This window comes from Eschrichtius robustus, chromosome 9 (assembly GCF_028021215.1).
Source record: "Eschrichtius robustus isolate mEscRob2 chromosome 9, mEscRob2.pri, whole genome shotgun sequence".
Lineage (NCBI taxonomy): Eukaryota > Metazoa > Chordata > Mammalia > Artiodactyla > Eschrichtiidae > Eschrichtius > Eschrichtius robustus.
The window spans coordinates 30,921,700-30,934,639 of NC_090832.1; the positions used below are offsets into that span (position 1 = coordinate 30,921,700).

At 39.8% G+C, this 12,940-nt stretch overlaps 1 protein-coding gene across 1 annotated transcript in view; it reads left to right on the forward strand.

The window, feature by feature from the left end:
* Positions 1 to 451: 451 nt before the first annotated feature.
* STX7 (syntaxin 7) overlaps positions 452 to 12,940 on the forward strand; it is a 46,508-nt gene continuing 34,019 nt past the window's right edge. The window contains exons 1-2 of the mRNA XM_068551121.1: positions 452 to 548; positions 5,614 to 5,764. Of these exons, the coding sequence (XP_068407222.1) occupies positions 5,680 to 5,764 (85 nt within the window). The 5' untranslated portion in view covers positions 452 to 548; positions 5,614 to 5,679. The remainder of the gene's footprint in view (positions 549 to 5,613; positions 5,765 to 12,940) is intronic.

Consider the following 12,940-nt stretch of genomic DNA (forward strand, 5'->3'; position numbering starts at 1 on the left):
TTGAATGTGCTACGAAAACTTGGTTACTAACTGAGCACAGGGAAATGACTCCACTCATTGTTCCTGCTAGAACTGCGTATTTGCGTTCGCATTTTTTAATGGACTTGCGAATATGTTCTACTGCGGTTAAGGGTTAGGAAACAAGACATGCGTGAGTTGATGGGGCGGGCTGAAGACACGAGTCTACGGAGGCCGGCATCACCTGATAAAGAAAACAGCTGCTCTCCATTCCCTCCTCTTGTTTTTTACACACAGGATAAGGCGTTCACCATCTGCACGTCAGGCCTCAAAAACTACCTCCCTTGCAGTTTTGCTGGAACCCCTATTCCTTAGCTTAGAACCAGAGGGGGCGGGAAAGGGCCGCTGTCACTCAACCCCGCTGGCCAATAAGAGGGGGGCTATCCCCGCCTCCTTCCCAGGGAGGGATTGAGAGCATGCGCAGTGGGCGTTCCAGCGCCGCCACCCATCAGCTGAGGCTCGTAGCTGGCGACTCTGGGGCCCTTGGGTGGCCGGGGCCGAAGAAGGAGAAGGAAGCCGCGGAGGTCGGGGTAAGAGGAGTCTCTGGAGGGGGTGTCCCTGGCTGGGCGCCCCGAAAGCGCGTGTCCCCGTGGCTGTCGCGCCACCTTGTTTGAGCGCGTTGTCAGGTGGTCGCCGCCCTGCGCTTAGCTGCAGGCTTTCGGGAGTCGGAGGGCCGGCGCTGCCTCAGCGCCGGGAGCGCCCTCTTCCCCACGCCCCCCGGGCCGGCGCGGGTGCGCGGTGCGGTCCGGCTGGTGCCGCCGGCCCAGTCAGCCCGGCCCGCCCTGCGCCGGCTGCGCCGCAGCCTCGCCGCCTCCCCCGGCCGCCCCGGCCGCGCTCGCTCAGGCGCACCGGCGGGCTGAGCGCTCCGGGGCGGGGCTGGAGCCCGAGCCGCTCCGGCCCAGCTCAGGAAAACAGCTTCTGCCTCAGGCTGGGCACGAATTGACCTCTTCCTCTTTTTAACGCACGGATTTAGAAAACGCGCTTTAAAGTTCTCCTCCCGAATATAGAAGAACTGAAGGTATATATTTCTATAGTAGAGGAACCGTACACGTTTATTCGGAGGCTCATCGTAGTTGGTTTTGTTTGGCCTGGAGACTTTGACACACTGCCTTTCTTTGATCTTTTCAGTACCTGTCCTTAGTTGGTTTGCATAAAGCCCTTTATAGATATAGAAAATATTCCAAGATGCCTCCCCACCTCACCCCATCCCTCTTGTTTTTTAGGTTGTTACTTTCTTTAAATTCAGACAAAAAGAAAAAAAAAATGCCTTTCCCGTCAAATGCTATATATTTTTTTACTCTCAAGTTTCTTACATTTGCTTGGTTCTTAGAGACATACATTAATTTTTGTTTAATTCAGATCAACAGATTCTGACCATAATTATATATAATTTAAAGTTTGCTCGGGTTCTGGAAGAAAAGGAAATGATTATGAAATGCTGTGCTGTTTAGTAATATTGGAGGTGGACGTTTCTTCTGGGGCTGGCCTGGTCATCCCCCCAGGGCAGAGACTGATAGTAGTGTTCAGCTGTGTCTTGTGATGTGGACAGGCCTCTGCTTTGCAGGCCACTTTGAGAAGGTTGTCTCAGACTTGTGACTAGTTAAGAATTATGCTCTAGTTTCAGAGTTAATATTGATACCATGTGAGCTCATTAACATCTACATTTTTCTTCAGATATTTTACTTCTGCTGCTCCCCATCTCAAAGTCAATCTTAATTTTGGTTATGATCTCAAACTTTAGCCAGGTGCTGCTGGGTGAGAAATTGTATAAAACACCTGCAATAAGTCTGAATAAGATTTGCCATAATTCTATTTAATTTGAAAGTTTAGTGTGTGTGAAAGGGTGAAAAATAATTCTCGGTATTGTGGACTAAACCCAAATGGTATGATAGTTTAATGGATGGAGGAGCTGAGCTAATGAATGCAGTTAATGTAGTTTATGTAGAGAATGCTCACGTCTGTTAGGAGAGTGATCACCGTCACATTCGTGGAACATCTTCTTATGTCCCCGGCAATGTGGATTCTACAAGAAGATAGCCTTAGATTAATCTCCAAAATATATAAACAGCTCATGAAGCTCAACATTAAAAAAAAACAAACAACCCAATCAAAAAATGGGCAGAAGACCTAAATAGACCTTTCTCCAAAGAAGACATACAGTTGGCCAAGAGGCACATGAAAAGCTGCTCAGCATTACTAATCATTAGAGAGATGCAAATCAAAACTACAATGAGGTATTACCTCACACCGGTTAGAATGGGCATCGTGAGAAAATCTACAAACAGTAAATGCTGGAGAGGGTGTGGAGAAAAGGGAACCCTCTTGCACTGTTGGTGGGAATGTAAATTGATACAGTCACTATGGAGAACAGTATGGAGGTTCCTTAAAAAATTAAAAATAGAATTATCATATGACCCAGCAATCCCACTACTGGGCATATATCCAGAGAAAACCATAATTCAAAAGACACATGCACCCCAATGTTCATTGCAGCACTATTTACAATAGCCAGGTCATGGAAGCAACCTAAATGCCCATTGACAGACGAGTGGATAAAGAAGATGTGGTGCAGATATACAATGGAATATTACTCAGCCATAAAAAGGAACGAAATTGGGTTATTTGTAGAGATGTGGATGGACTTAGAGACTGTCATACAGAGTGAAGTAAGTCAGAGAAAAACAAATATCGTATATTAACACATATATGTGGAGTCTAGAAAAATGGTACAGATGAACTGGTTTGCAAGGCAGAAATAGAGACACAGATATAGAGGACAAATGTGTGGACACCAAGGAGGAAAGCAGGGGTGGTGATGGTGGTGGTGGGATGAATTGGAAGATTGGGGTTGACATATATACACTAATATGTATAAAATAGATAACTAATAAGAACCTGCTGTATAAAAAAAAAGATAACATTCAAAAAAAAAAAGAAGATAGCCTTGTCTCTCCCATGTTTATGTTCCAGAGATAGGGATAGATAGTAAATGATATACTAACTAGATCATTTTAAATGGTGATTAGTACTATGATGCAGTAGGTTAGATCAGCAGAGTGACAGAATGGTGACTTCTCACTTCAAATCAAAGTGAATATGGAATGCGTCTCTAGCACGTGATGAGACTTTGCTGGGGAAGAGGAGCAAGTCACATGGAGATCATGGGAAGAGCCCTTCAGGGAGAGGAAATGGCACCAAGCAATAGTCCAAGGCAGCGATAAGCCTGGGACATCCTGGATCTGAAAGAAGGCCCTGGAGTTCACTGTCTTAGAAATGGTAATATTTACCCTCAGACTGGGTGTGTGTTCTTAAGAAATAGGTACATTTATTCATTCTACAAATATTTATTAAGCACCTATTGTATATCCAGATACTGAGAGTAGAGCAGTCCACAAAATAGACCAAAAAAAAAAAAAAAAAAAAACCAAAACTGAAAACAAAAAACCTGCCCTTCAGGGAACTTATCATTTTGGAGCACAGGGTGGAGGGAAGTCCTGTGCTTTATGCTGGTGCTCACCATTAAGAAAGGGAAACTGACTATTTCTGTTGCTTTATCCACAGGATTTATAGAGCATGAGATTTATGTTAATGGGAATCTTAAGGATTCTACACTGTGTCCAGTAGTTAACTAGGGGTAATGTTTGACACTCAAGATTTCTTTTTAAAATTCCCTTTGTTCTTTGATCTGTGCTCTTTAGAAACAGTCTTGAGAAGATTCTCAGTATGAGTATTGCACCTTGATCCTCTCTTCCCGTCTTTCTCTTTATAGTGTTTATATATTCTCATAGCAAGCTAATTATTGAGATTTTTGGTGAGCACTGTTCAATAGAACTTTCTGCTGTGATGGAAATGTTCCATACGTGAGCTATCCAAGCCAGTGGCCACACATGTGATATCTGAACACTTGATAGTGCAGGTATAGATAATGAGTTACTGTTATTCTAAGCAATACAACTAGGAATTCTGAATGGGCTTTCAAAAGTATACAGCAAAAGTACTTTAGTGCATCTTAGCTCTGGGCTAGGTGCTGGAGACTGATGTGGATAGCAGACATCAGAATAACTTGGTTGATGTAGCCTGTGTGCAAAGATCGTACACTGCTAAGTCAGTTTATAGTTAGCTGTCTATTTATCTGTTTATATACATATATTTTAAAGTATAGTCAGTTATTTGGATCCTTTATTTCTCATATCTCATCATCAGGAGAGCCAAGCACTGTTGCCTTTTAGATATCACTGTTAGCAGAATAAGAGAGAAGAGGTGTAAGCTATTCGACAGTGTTACCTTGATCCATGCATGTAGTTATCCCAAGCCTATTTCCTCATCTTCCTTGTGGGTTTAGCGAAACTTCATACAGGGTCTGCAGAAAGGTGATAAATTTGGTTTTTCTAAATTGAGTGGGCTCACCTGTCCTTAGTTTTGTTATACAGGGAAGCAAGAATATGGTTTTGTGTTTTCAAAACATAGACTCTAAGATTTAGTTTCAAATTTTAGCTCTTTTCTTACATTAAACATGTTGCTTATTCTCATTATGCTTCAGTTTCTTCATTTGAAAAATCATAATTATTGTTGTACCTACCTCATAAGCTTGGTGGAAGAATCAACTAAGAAAATACATGTGAAAGTCCTAAACACAATGCTTAGGAAATAATAAGTTAGCTATAGTTAATCTTGTTGAATTTTTCTTTCTCTTCCATCATTCACAATTTCTTTTCATTCTTCGTTCAGCACTAAGCTGAGGGAATCACCATTGCACCCCTTCTCTAAGGAAATGCCAACCAGTCCAACAGTGGCAGCTCTTTGGATGAATGAAGCTTAGTTATCTCACCAGCAGGAACTTTCTCAGATTTAGGTGCTTGAGTAAAGGGATGAGGAAAACTGGTAGTTTGTAGCTGATTGGTTGATTCTCTAAAGGGAGGAAAAGGAGACCATAAAAGAAAACAGGAGAAGACTTAGACCAGACTTGTTGAGTTTTGAGGGTTGAGGGAAATGCTACAATACTAAGTGGCAATCAACAGGACTGATTATGCTCCCTCTTTGGGGGAGAGAGCAGGCCTCAGCTAATCGTGTGGTTGTGTGGTCCTGATGCAAGTGATCTGATCTGTTGATGCTGGTCCTGTAGATGCAAGAGTGGATCTTTACCTTTCTTCTGTTTAGAGTGGGAAAGTTCTTGGTCCCTGGATGTGCAGTATCTTATTTGGATCCTGGCAGCAGGCCCAAATGCTAAGTGTCTTCCCCAAAGTAGAGATTTCCTGTTGCCAGTTCCACTGGCAGCTAAAAAGGCAGTTGGCGAGTTCCTATAGCTTCAAAGGCATATAGACACTAAAGAGAGTTAAGAGTGTGACTCGGAGACGTGGATGTGAGACTCATTTGTGTGTAGGAGTATTTGTGTATGTAGATGGAAGAGCACCCCTAAGAGAGTACATAAATAAGAAAGAGGAACACTTCCTCATACAGTGTGTTTGTGTGAGCTAGATTTCAACCCTAGTAGGATCGTCAAATTTGTACTTGTAACCTCCCAGATAGACAATTTGGAAAGTGTAAGCCAGTAACTTTAAAAATGCAATTATGTGACTTTTCTTTTATGTTATTTAGGTGACTGCTTAGAAAACTGCACAGCCCACCAACAGCTGATGAAATTAGGGAACAAGCAAATCAACTATGTCTTACACTCCAGGAATTGGTGGTGACCCCGCCCAGCTGGCCCAGCTTATTTCTTCCAACATCCAGAAGATCACACAATGTTGTGAGTTGAGTTTTTAAATTGACTTCATTGTTTGTTTTCAGTTCTTCTTTGAAACTTGGTGGAGATTCAAAAAAGGACAATTAGTGTTCCTCCAAGAGCAGATTTTAAAAGGCTAGACTTCTTTAGGGTAAAGATAAGGAGTAATTATAGTAGAAGAGATAACACTTAACTGCATTTTTTGTAGCGTGTAAGGCACCTGGTAAACATTCATTAATGAAAGAAAGATTTAAAAGGATAGATACTTAGGTTTGCATTAAAACTATCTGGTTCTAGATGAGATAAATGAGATCTGATGAAATCTCATAGGTTTGGCACTGGGAAGCACTGTCAAGTACTATCAGTACTCCTCAGAATATATATATGAAATTAAAAAAAAATCCCTGTAGCAGATTTGAACCTATAGAGTTTTTTAGTTTTTCTTTCTGAATCACAGCTAATCATATACCTAGATTATTCCGGTCATTTTGCGATCAGTATTTTGGCCCTCTGGGCATGCCTGAACTCTTTCAGAGTGTGTTAATATGTATAGTTTTATTCTTCAGCCTACTTCATTAAGGCTACTCTCTTTACCAGAATGCTAACACACTGTGGAACATCTGAAATGTTTTCAGATGACCAACTGTGTTTCTTTAATCATTAACTTCCCAACAGTTATTACTCTGCCTGAATGACTGAAATGAGATATCAGTGTGTTTTGGAGGCAGAGGGAGTAAAACTAGATTATAGATAGTTCTAAGAAAGTGCTGCCCTGCATAGCAGTGTAGGATAACCCTTATCCTGATTGGGGCAGCTCCTGTTTTCTTAGGCTGTCCTTGGAGGAGCAAGGAGGGGGATAGCGTAGAGGTATCACTTTGTCCCCAGTAGGGTCTAAAGGATTGGTACGTCAAGGATTGTTGCAGTTTGTCCTGGGGCACCAGCGTTGGCTGGCTCCACCTTGCTCTTCCGGCTTCAGATCTGTTCCCATGGTAGCCAAAAGGGCCTCTCCTTTTTGTGGCTCCCTTGCTGCTGATTAGAAATAGTGCTAGTCTGCCTCAGGCTACTTGTGTGAAAATTGTAACTTTAATTTGCACGTGTGGAAAATCAGGACCTTTATCCAAGAAAGGAGGCCAGGAGGTCTTTTTCTGTAGGATAGGGCAGGTATCCTGTGTTTGGGAAAGCTAAACGGTGTCAGGAATTCTGGGAAGAAGATGAAGAATGACTGTAGTGCATGGAGATTACAGAAGCCGTGTGTAGTTAGTGGTGTGAAAGATACATGGATTGGAGATGGTGTGTGAGCTTGAACTGGAAGGAAGGAAGCGTTAACTTCAGTCAGGTCACGCTCTCTCAGAAAGAGATCAGTTCATGAGACCAGCCAGATGATATGAGGTAGACTGGACCACAGTACAAGTGATGAGGGAGAAGCTGCCTTAGCTTAGGTGGTTCTCTGAAGTGGAAGAGAAGGGGCTGGTAGTGAGAAAATACTGGGAAAGAGCATTTATATGGAGGCCACAGCTGGTATTCTTAAAAAGCAGTCCAGAGCTTAGGGTGTTCAGAAAATAGGAAAAAAAGGAAAAATCCAGTGTGGCCGAAGCACAGCACTTGAGGCAAGAGTGGCAGGAGATGAAGTCAGAGAGGAGGCCAATCAGGTCACCTAAAACCTTGGAGGCCATGTGGAGCTTAAATTTCGTTCTCAGAGGCAGGGAAGAGACACAATCAGATCTGCACTTTGAAAAGATTACTTTGGCTGCTGCTTAGAAAATAAACTTTGAAGAAATAGAAGGAGAACACAAAGGCCATGGCAGGGCTCTGATGAGAGAGATGTTGGCTTGCACCAGGGTAGTAGCAAGGGAGATGGAGAGAAGTGATGGATGTACTGTGGAGGCACAGACAGCAGGACTTGCTGATGCATGGGGGTGGGGTGAGAGGGAGAGGGGAGACCAGGATGACTTCATGGTTTTTGCTTTGAGCAACCAAGTGGATGGTGGTGAGTATGTACTAAGATGGGAAGAACTATAGTTCAGGAGATGTGGGGAGAGTTTTGTTTTGGCCAAGTATATTTTGAGGCGTCTTTTAAACATCTAAGTGGAGATGTCAAACATCTAGTTTAGATATATGAATTTGGAGATCAGAGTGTCATCAGAATATAAATGGTATTTAAAACCATAGGTCTAAAATAATCACAGAGGAGTGAGTAGAGTTCAGAGAAGAGTGTTGGAGCATTTAAAAAAATGTAGAAGTCAGGAAAGCAGGGAGAAAACACCATAGTCGGAAGGAGTGACCAGTGAGGTAAGAAGAAAATCAGGCTCTGCTGGGTTTCCAGAAATTCAAAGAGTGTTTCAAGAATGAGTGAGGCATCATGTGTCTAATGCTGCCAACAGACTGAATGAGATGAAAGCAGAGAATGGGATCTGGCAAACTGGTGTCTTTGAAAGAATAAATCCCTGGATATATTCTAGGGATGCAAAGCTGGTTCAGTGACCACAAATCAGGCCATGTGATATACATACACCACATTAACAAAATGAAGGATAAAACTCATATGATCATTTCAATAGACACAGAAAAAACATTTGGCAAAATTTAACATTCATTTATGATAAAAATTCTCAACAAAATGGGTATAGAGGGAACATACTTCAACATAATAACAGCCATATGTGACGGGCCTGCAGCTAATATCATATTCAGTGGTGAACAGCTAAAAGCTTTTCCTCTAAGATCAGGAACAAGATAAGGACGCCCATTATTGCCACTTTCCTTCAGAAATATTGGAAGTCCTAGACAGAGCATTTAGGCAAGAAAAATAAATAAAAGGCATCCAAACTGGAAAGGAAGAAGTAAAACTGTCACAATTTGTAGAGGACATGATATTATATGGAAAACCCTGAAGACTCCATCAGAAAACTGGTAGAACTAATAAACAAATTTAGTAATGTTGCAGGTTACAAAATCAGTACTCAAAATCTGTTGTGTTTCTGTACACTAATAACAAACTATCAGAAAGAGAAATTAAGAAAATCCCATTTATAATTGTATCAGAAAGCAATACATTTAACCAAGGTTGTATACTGAAAACTATCAGACATTAAGGAAAGAAATTGAAGGAGACACAAATAAATGAAAAGATATTCCATGCTCATGGATCAGAAGAATTAATATTATGTCCATACTACCCACAGCAATTTACAAATTCAGTGCAATCCCTATCAAAATTACAATGGTATTTTCCACAGAATAAACAGTCTTAAAATTTGTATGGAACTGCAAAAGACCCTGAATAGCCAAAGCAATCTTGAGGAAAAAGAACAAAGCTGGAGTCATCACCCGCTCTGTTTTTAAAGTCTATTACAAAGCTATAGCAATTAAAATAGTATGGTATTGGCATTAAAGACAGACACATAGATCAATGAAACAGAATAGAGAGCCCAGAAATAAACCCATGTATATATCATCAGTTAATTTACAGCAAAGCCAAGAATATACAATAGAAAAAGGACAGTCTCTTCAATAAATCGTGTTGGGAAAACTGGACAGCCACATGGAAAAGAATGAAACGGGACCACTGTCTTACACGATACACAAAATTAACTCAAAATGGATTAGACTTGAACATAAGACCTGAAACCATACAACTCCTAGAAGAAAACATAGGTGGTAAGCTCCTTGACATAGATCTTGGCAATGATTTTTTGAATCTGATAACAAAAGTGAAAGCAACAAAAGCAAAAATAAACAAGTAGGACTACATCAAACTAAAAAGTTTCTGCACAGCAAAGGAAACTAAAAAGACAAGAAATAACAGGTTCAGTGAGGATGTGGAGAAAAGGGAACCCTTGTGCACTGTCGTTGGGAATGTAAATTGGTTCAGCCACTATGGAAAACAGTGTTGGAGATTCCTCAAAAAATTAAAAGTAGAATTACCATACAATTCAGCAGTATTCTTTCTGGGTTTTTATCCAAAGAAAACAAAAAACTAGATTGAAAATGTATCTGCACTCCCATGTTCATTACAGAATTATTTACAATAGCCAAGATATGGAAGCAACCATTCATGGATAGACGAATGGATAAGGAAGATGTGGTGGGTGGGTGGGCGGCTGGGTGGATGGATGGATGGATAGATATACACAATGGAATATTATTCAGCCATTAAAAGAAAAAGAATGAAATCTTGCCATTTGCGATAACATGATTAGACCTCAAGGGCATTGTGTTACATGAAATAAGTCAGAGAAAGGCAAATACCATATGATCTTTCTTATACGTGGAATCTAAAAAAAACCCCAGACCAGAAAAACTAAGTTCGTAGGTATGGAGAACAGATTGGTGGTTGTCAGGTGTAGGGGGTGGGAGAAATGGGTGAAGGGGGGGGTCAAAAGGTAAAAATACATATATTTTTAATTAAAAAAAAAGATGGTTCACAAATTTTGATAATTCAAGAAAAGAAAAAAAAAAGAAAGGTGGTTTCCTATCCACGTTCCAAGTGTAGATGGAGAGAAGGAGGCAGAAGGACTGACCTCTTCCATTTAAAGAGACTTCCTAGCATCCTACTCACCTCTGCATATATTATTGACCAGAATTTAGACAGTCACAGGGCTACACCCACTGCTAGGAAAGCTGAAAGCATCTTTTAGCTGGATTGCAATGTGCTCACTAAAAATGGGGACTGCTCCACTTGAGAGAGAAAGGAGAAATCAGTATTTAGGAGGCAACTAGTAGATTCTACCATGGAAATAGAAAGAGGGTGAAAGAAAAGGTGCATTTTTTCCACTACAAAAGAGAGATTCTAGTGAGAGTATACTTGCAAAAGAATTGTCTTTGAAGGTGAGAGGCGATGGGAAATAGACCACTAATGAGTGGTTTGCCTTTTATCTACTGTACAGATTTGGTGCAGAGTGTGATGGGTAAAGATGGAAAGTTTCTGTCTGAGTGTTTCTAAATAGGAGGCAAAGGCATCAGATAGAGAATGGAAGGGAAAGTTGTTAGAAATTTATGGAAAGAAGAGAAGGTGCATTACTTGTAGTTTTGACAGTTGAGAGAATGGATGTACAAGGGAAGCAGAGAAGCGTTGTGTGGCAGTTTGAATACTCGTTTGAGGTTTGGGTTCATGAATTTAGTGAAACCAGTCATCACGGTGTATATTTTTAATTCTAAGATTCAATGTTTAAATGATGGGAAGTTTAGATTTCAGTAGAGCAAGTTATTGCTAAAAATCTAACCTACCATCCAGTGTGCATTACTGATAAGGGCTATGCAGAAATCACGTGGAAGTGAAAGGGAGAAGTGTGAAATTTCAGTTCACTTTTTTCTACATCTGGTAATGCTAATAATACTGGATGTGATTGAATAAGATGGTACTTTGCACCACATTAGGTGCTTCTCTTCACACTGCATTTGCATCTTTTGAATTTGTGTCAGTACAAATTATCTAATTTTATAAAAGAAATCTAAAGAGAAGGTGCTGTAAGTAAGGTAATCCCCTTGTACTTAGAATATGTGCATCTGTTCAACTAAAGCTAAAGTCTTCCTGAGTACTGCAGTGGGAAAAGTTTATTTTCATTTTAGCTTTGATTAAGATCAACAAAAACTTGTAAAATATTGAGTTGTATGGTTTAATTTATACCAAAAATAGCAATCAAAAGACTTTTGATTGTTGGAGGAACCCAAGACTAACATTTAGTAAGACTGGAATTTTGTGAGTTTTTAAAATAGTATTCTGGCAGTTCTGTTTTTCAAAGAGTAGGATAGATGAAACAAAATGATTTTAAACTTAAGTGGGTTGTTTTTCCTGTTAAACTACTGTTTGTTAAAAAAGTAACCTATAGTCTTATTGATTTGCTGTACTTGTGAAGTATTTAAACCACATTACAATAATGTAATTTATATTAAACATAAAATATTTAAATACTATAAATACATAAATGTAAAAAATATTAGACAGAAATAAAATTGTATTAAATAATATCACTTTCTAAGTATAAGTAGTAAACAGATGTTGTAAATTAGAACTTTATTAGAGATTTCTCTGTGGAGCATTTAGAATGGTTAAGAAACTATTTTTATCCTAGGGGAGAAAGTGTTCTATTGACTCTGAGTCAGCAAGGTGTCTGTGCTCCATCCTTTGCCCGGGCATTGACAGTATTCTCTGTCACTGGCCCTAACACAGCATTAAATCTTTCTCAAACCAGTGCTTCAGGCAACCATTCGCAGTAGACTGGAGTTGACATCTAAATAAAACCGATTGTTATCCAGGGTCTAGAAGATCATAGTGCATCAAAGACATGCTTAGATTTAGTTCTCAAACTTCAGATTTAGTTCTCAAGGTTTTTTTTAAAAAAGTACCATTTTCATTAGCAGTATGTGGAAAGGAGATATACACTCATTTACCTTTTTTTTTTTTTTAACATATTTACTGGAGTATAATTGCTTTAGAATGTTGTGTTGGTTTCTGCTGTATAACAGAGTGAATCAGCTGTATGTATACATATATCCCCATATCCCCTTCATTTACCCTTTAACATCTGTCTGTATTTTCTTTGAGACAGGCTCCTACCTGTGACATATAGGACAAGGATAAGCAAGCCTCTGTGGGTTGAAAATGCTGAGTCTATTATATGAGGTGAACCAGAGTAGGGTATTTCACAGGGGCCCTTCATCCTGGAACAAACACACACAGTACAGAAGAATGGATTCGGGACACACGGAACACACAGAAAGAACTCGTGTTTTTGAAAGAAGCAGATAAATATATTGAAATCCATCACATAATTAAACATTGGGTTTTTTTAACTTTAAAAATATAGAAGTATATTGTATATATTGAGTTGTATACCAATTATTAGTATATAGCTCAATGAGTTATGTTACAACACCACACATGTCAGGAAATAGAATATTACCAGCTCTCTGAAACCCTTCTCATGCTTAGAGCCCCCTCCATACTCTCCAGAGGTAGCCAGTGTCCCGACTTCTAATGTCATTGATTAATGTTCCTAGTTTTTAACTTTATCTAATGGAATCAAGAAATATGTTTTATATTGAAGTTCTTTCTCCCATTAGGTTTGTGCAGTTCATCTGTGTTGTTGCAGGTAGCTGTCAGTCATTTGTTTTCATTACTGTATTCAAGTATACCACATCTAGTTATTCTTTCTACTGTTGGTGGACATTTGGAGTGTTTTTGTATTTTTGCTTTGTTTG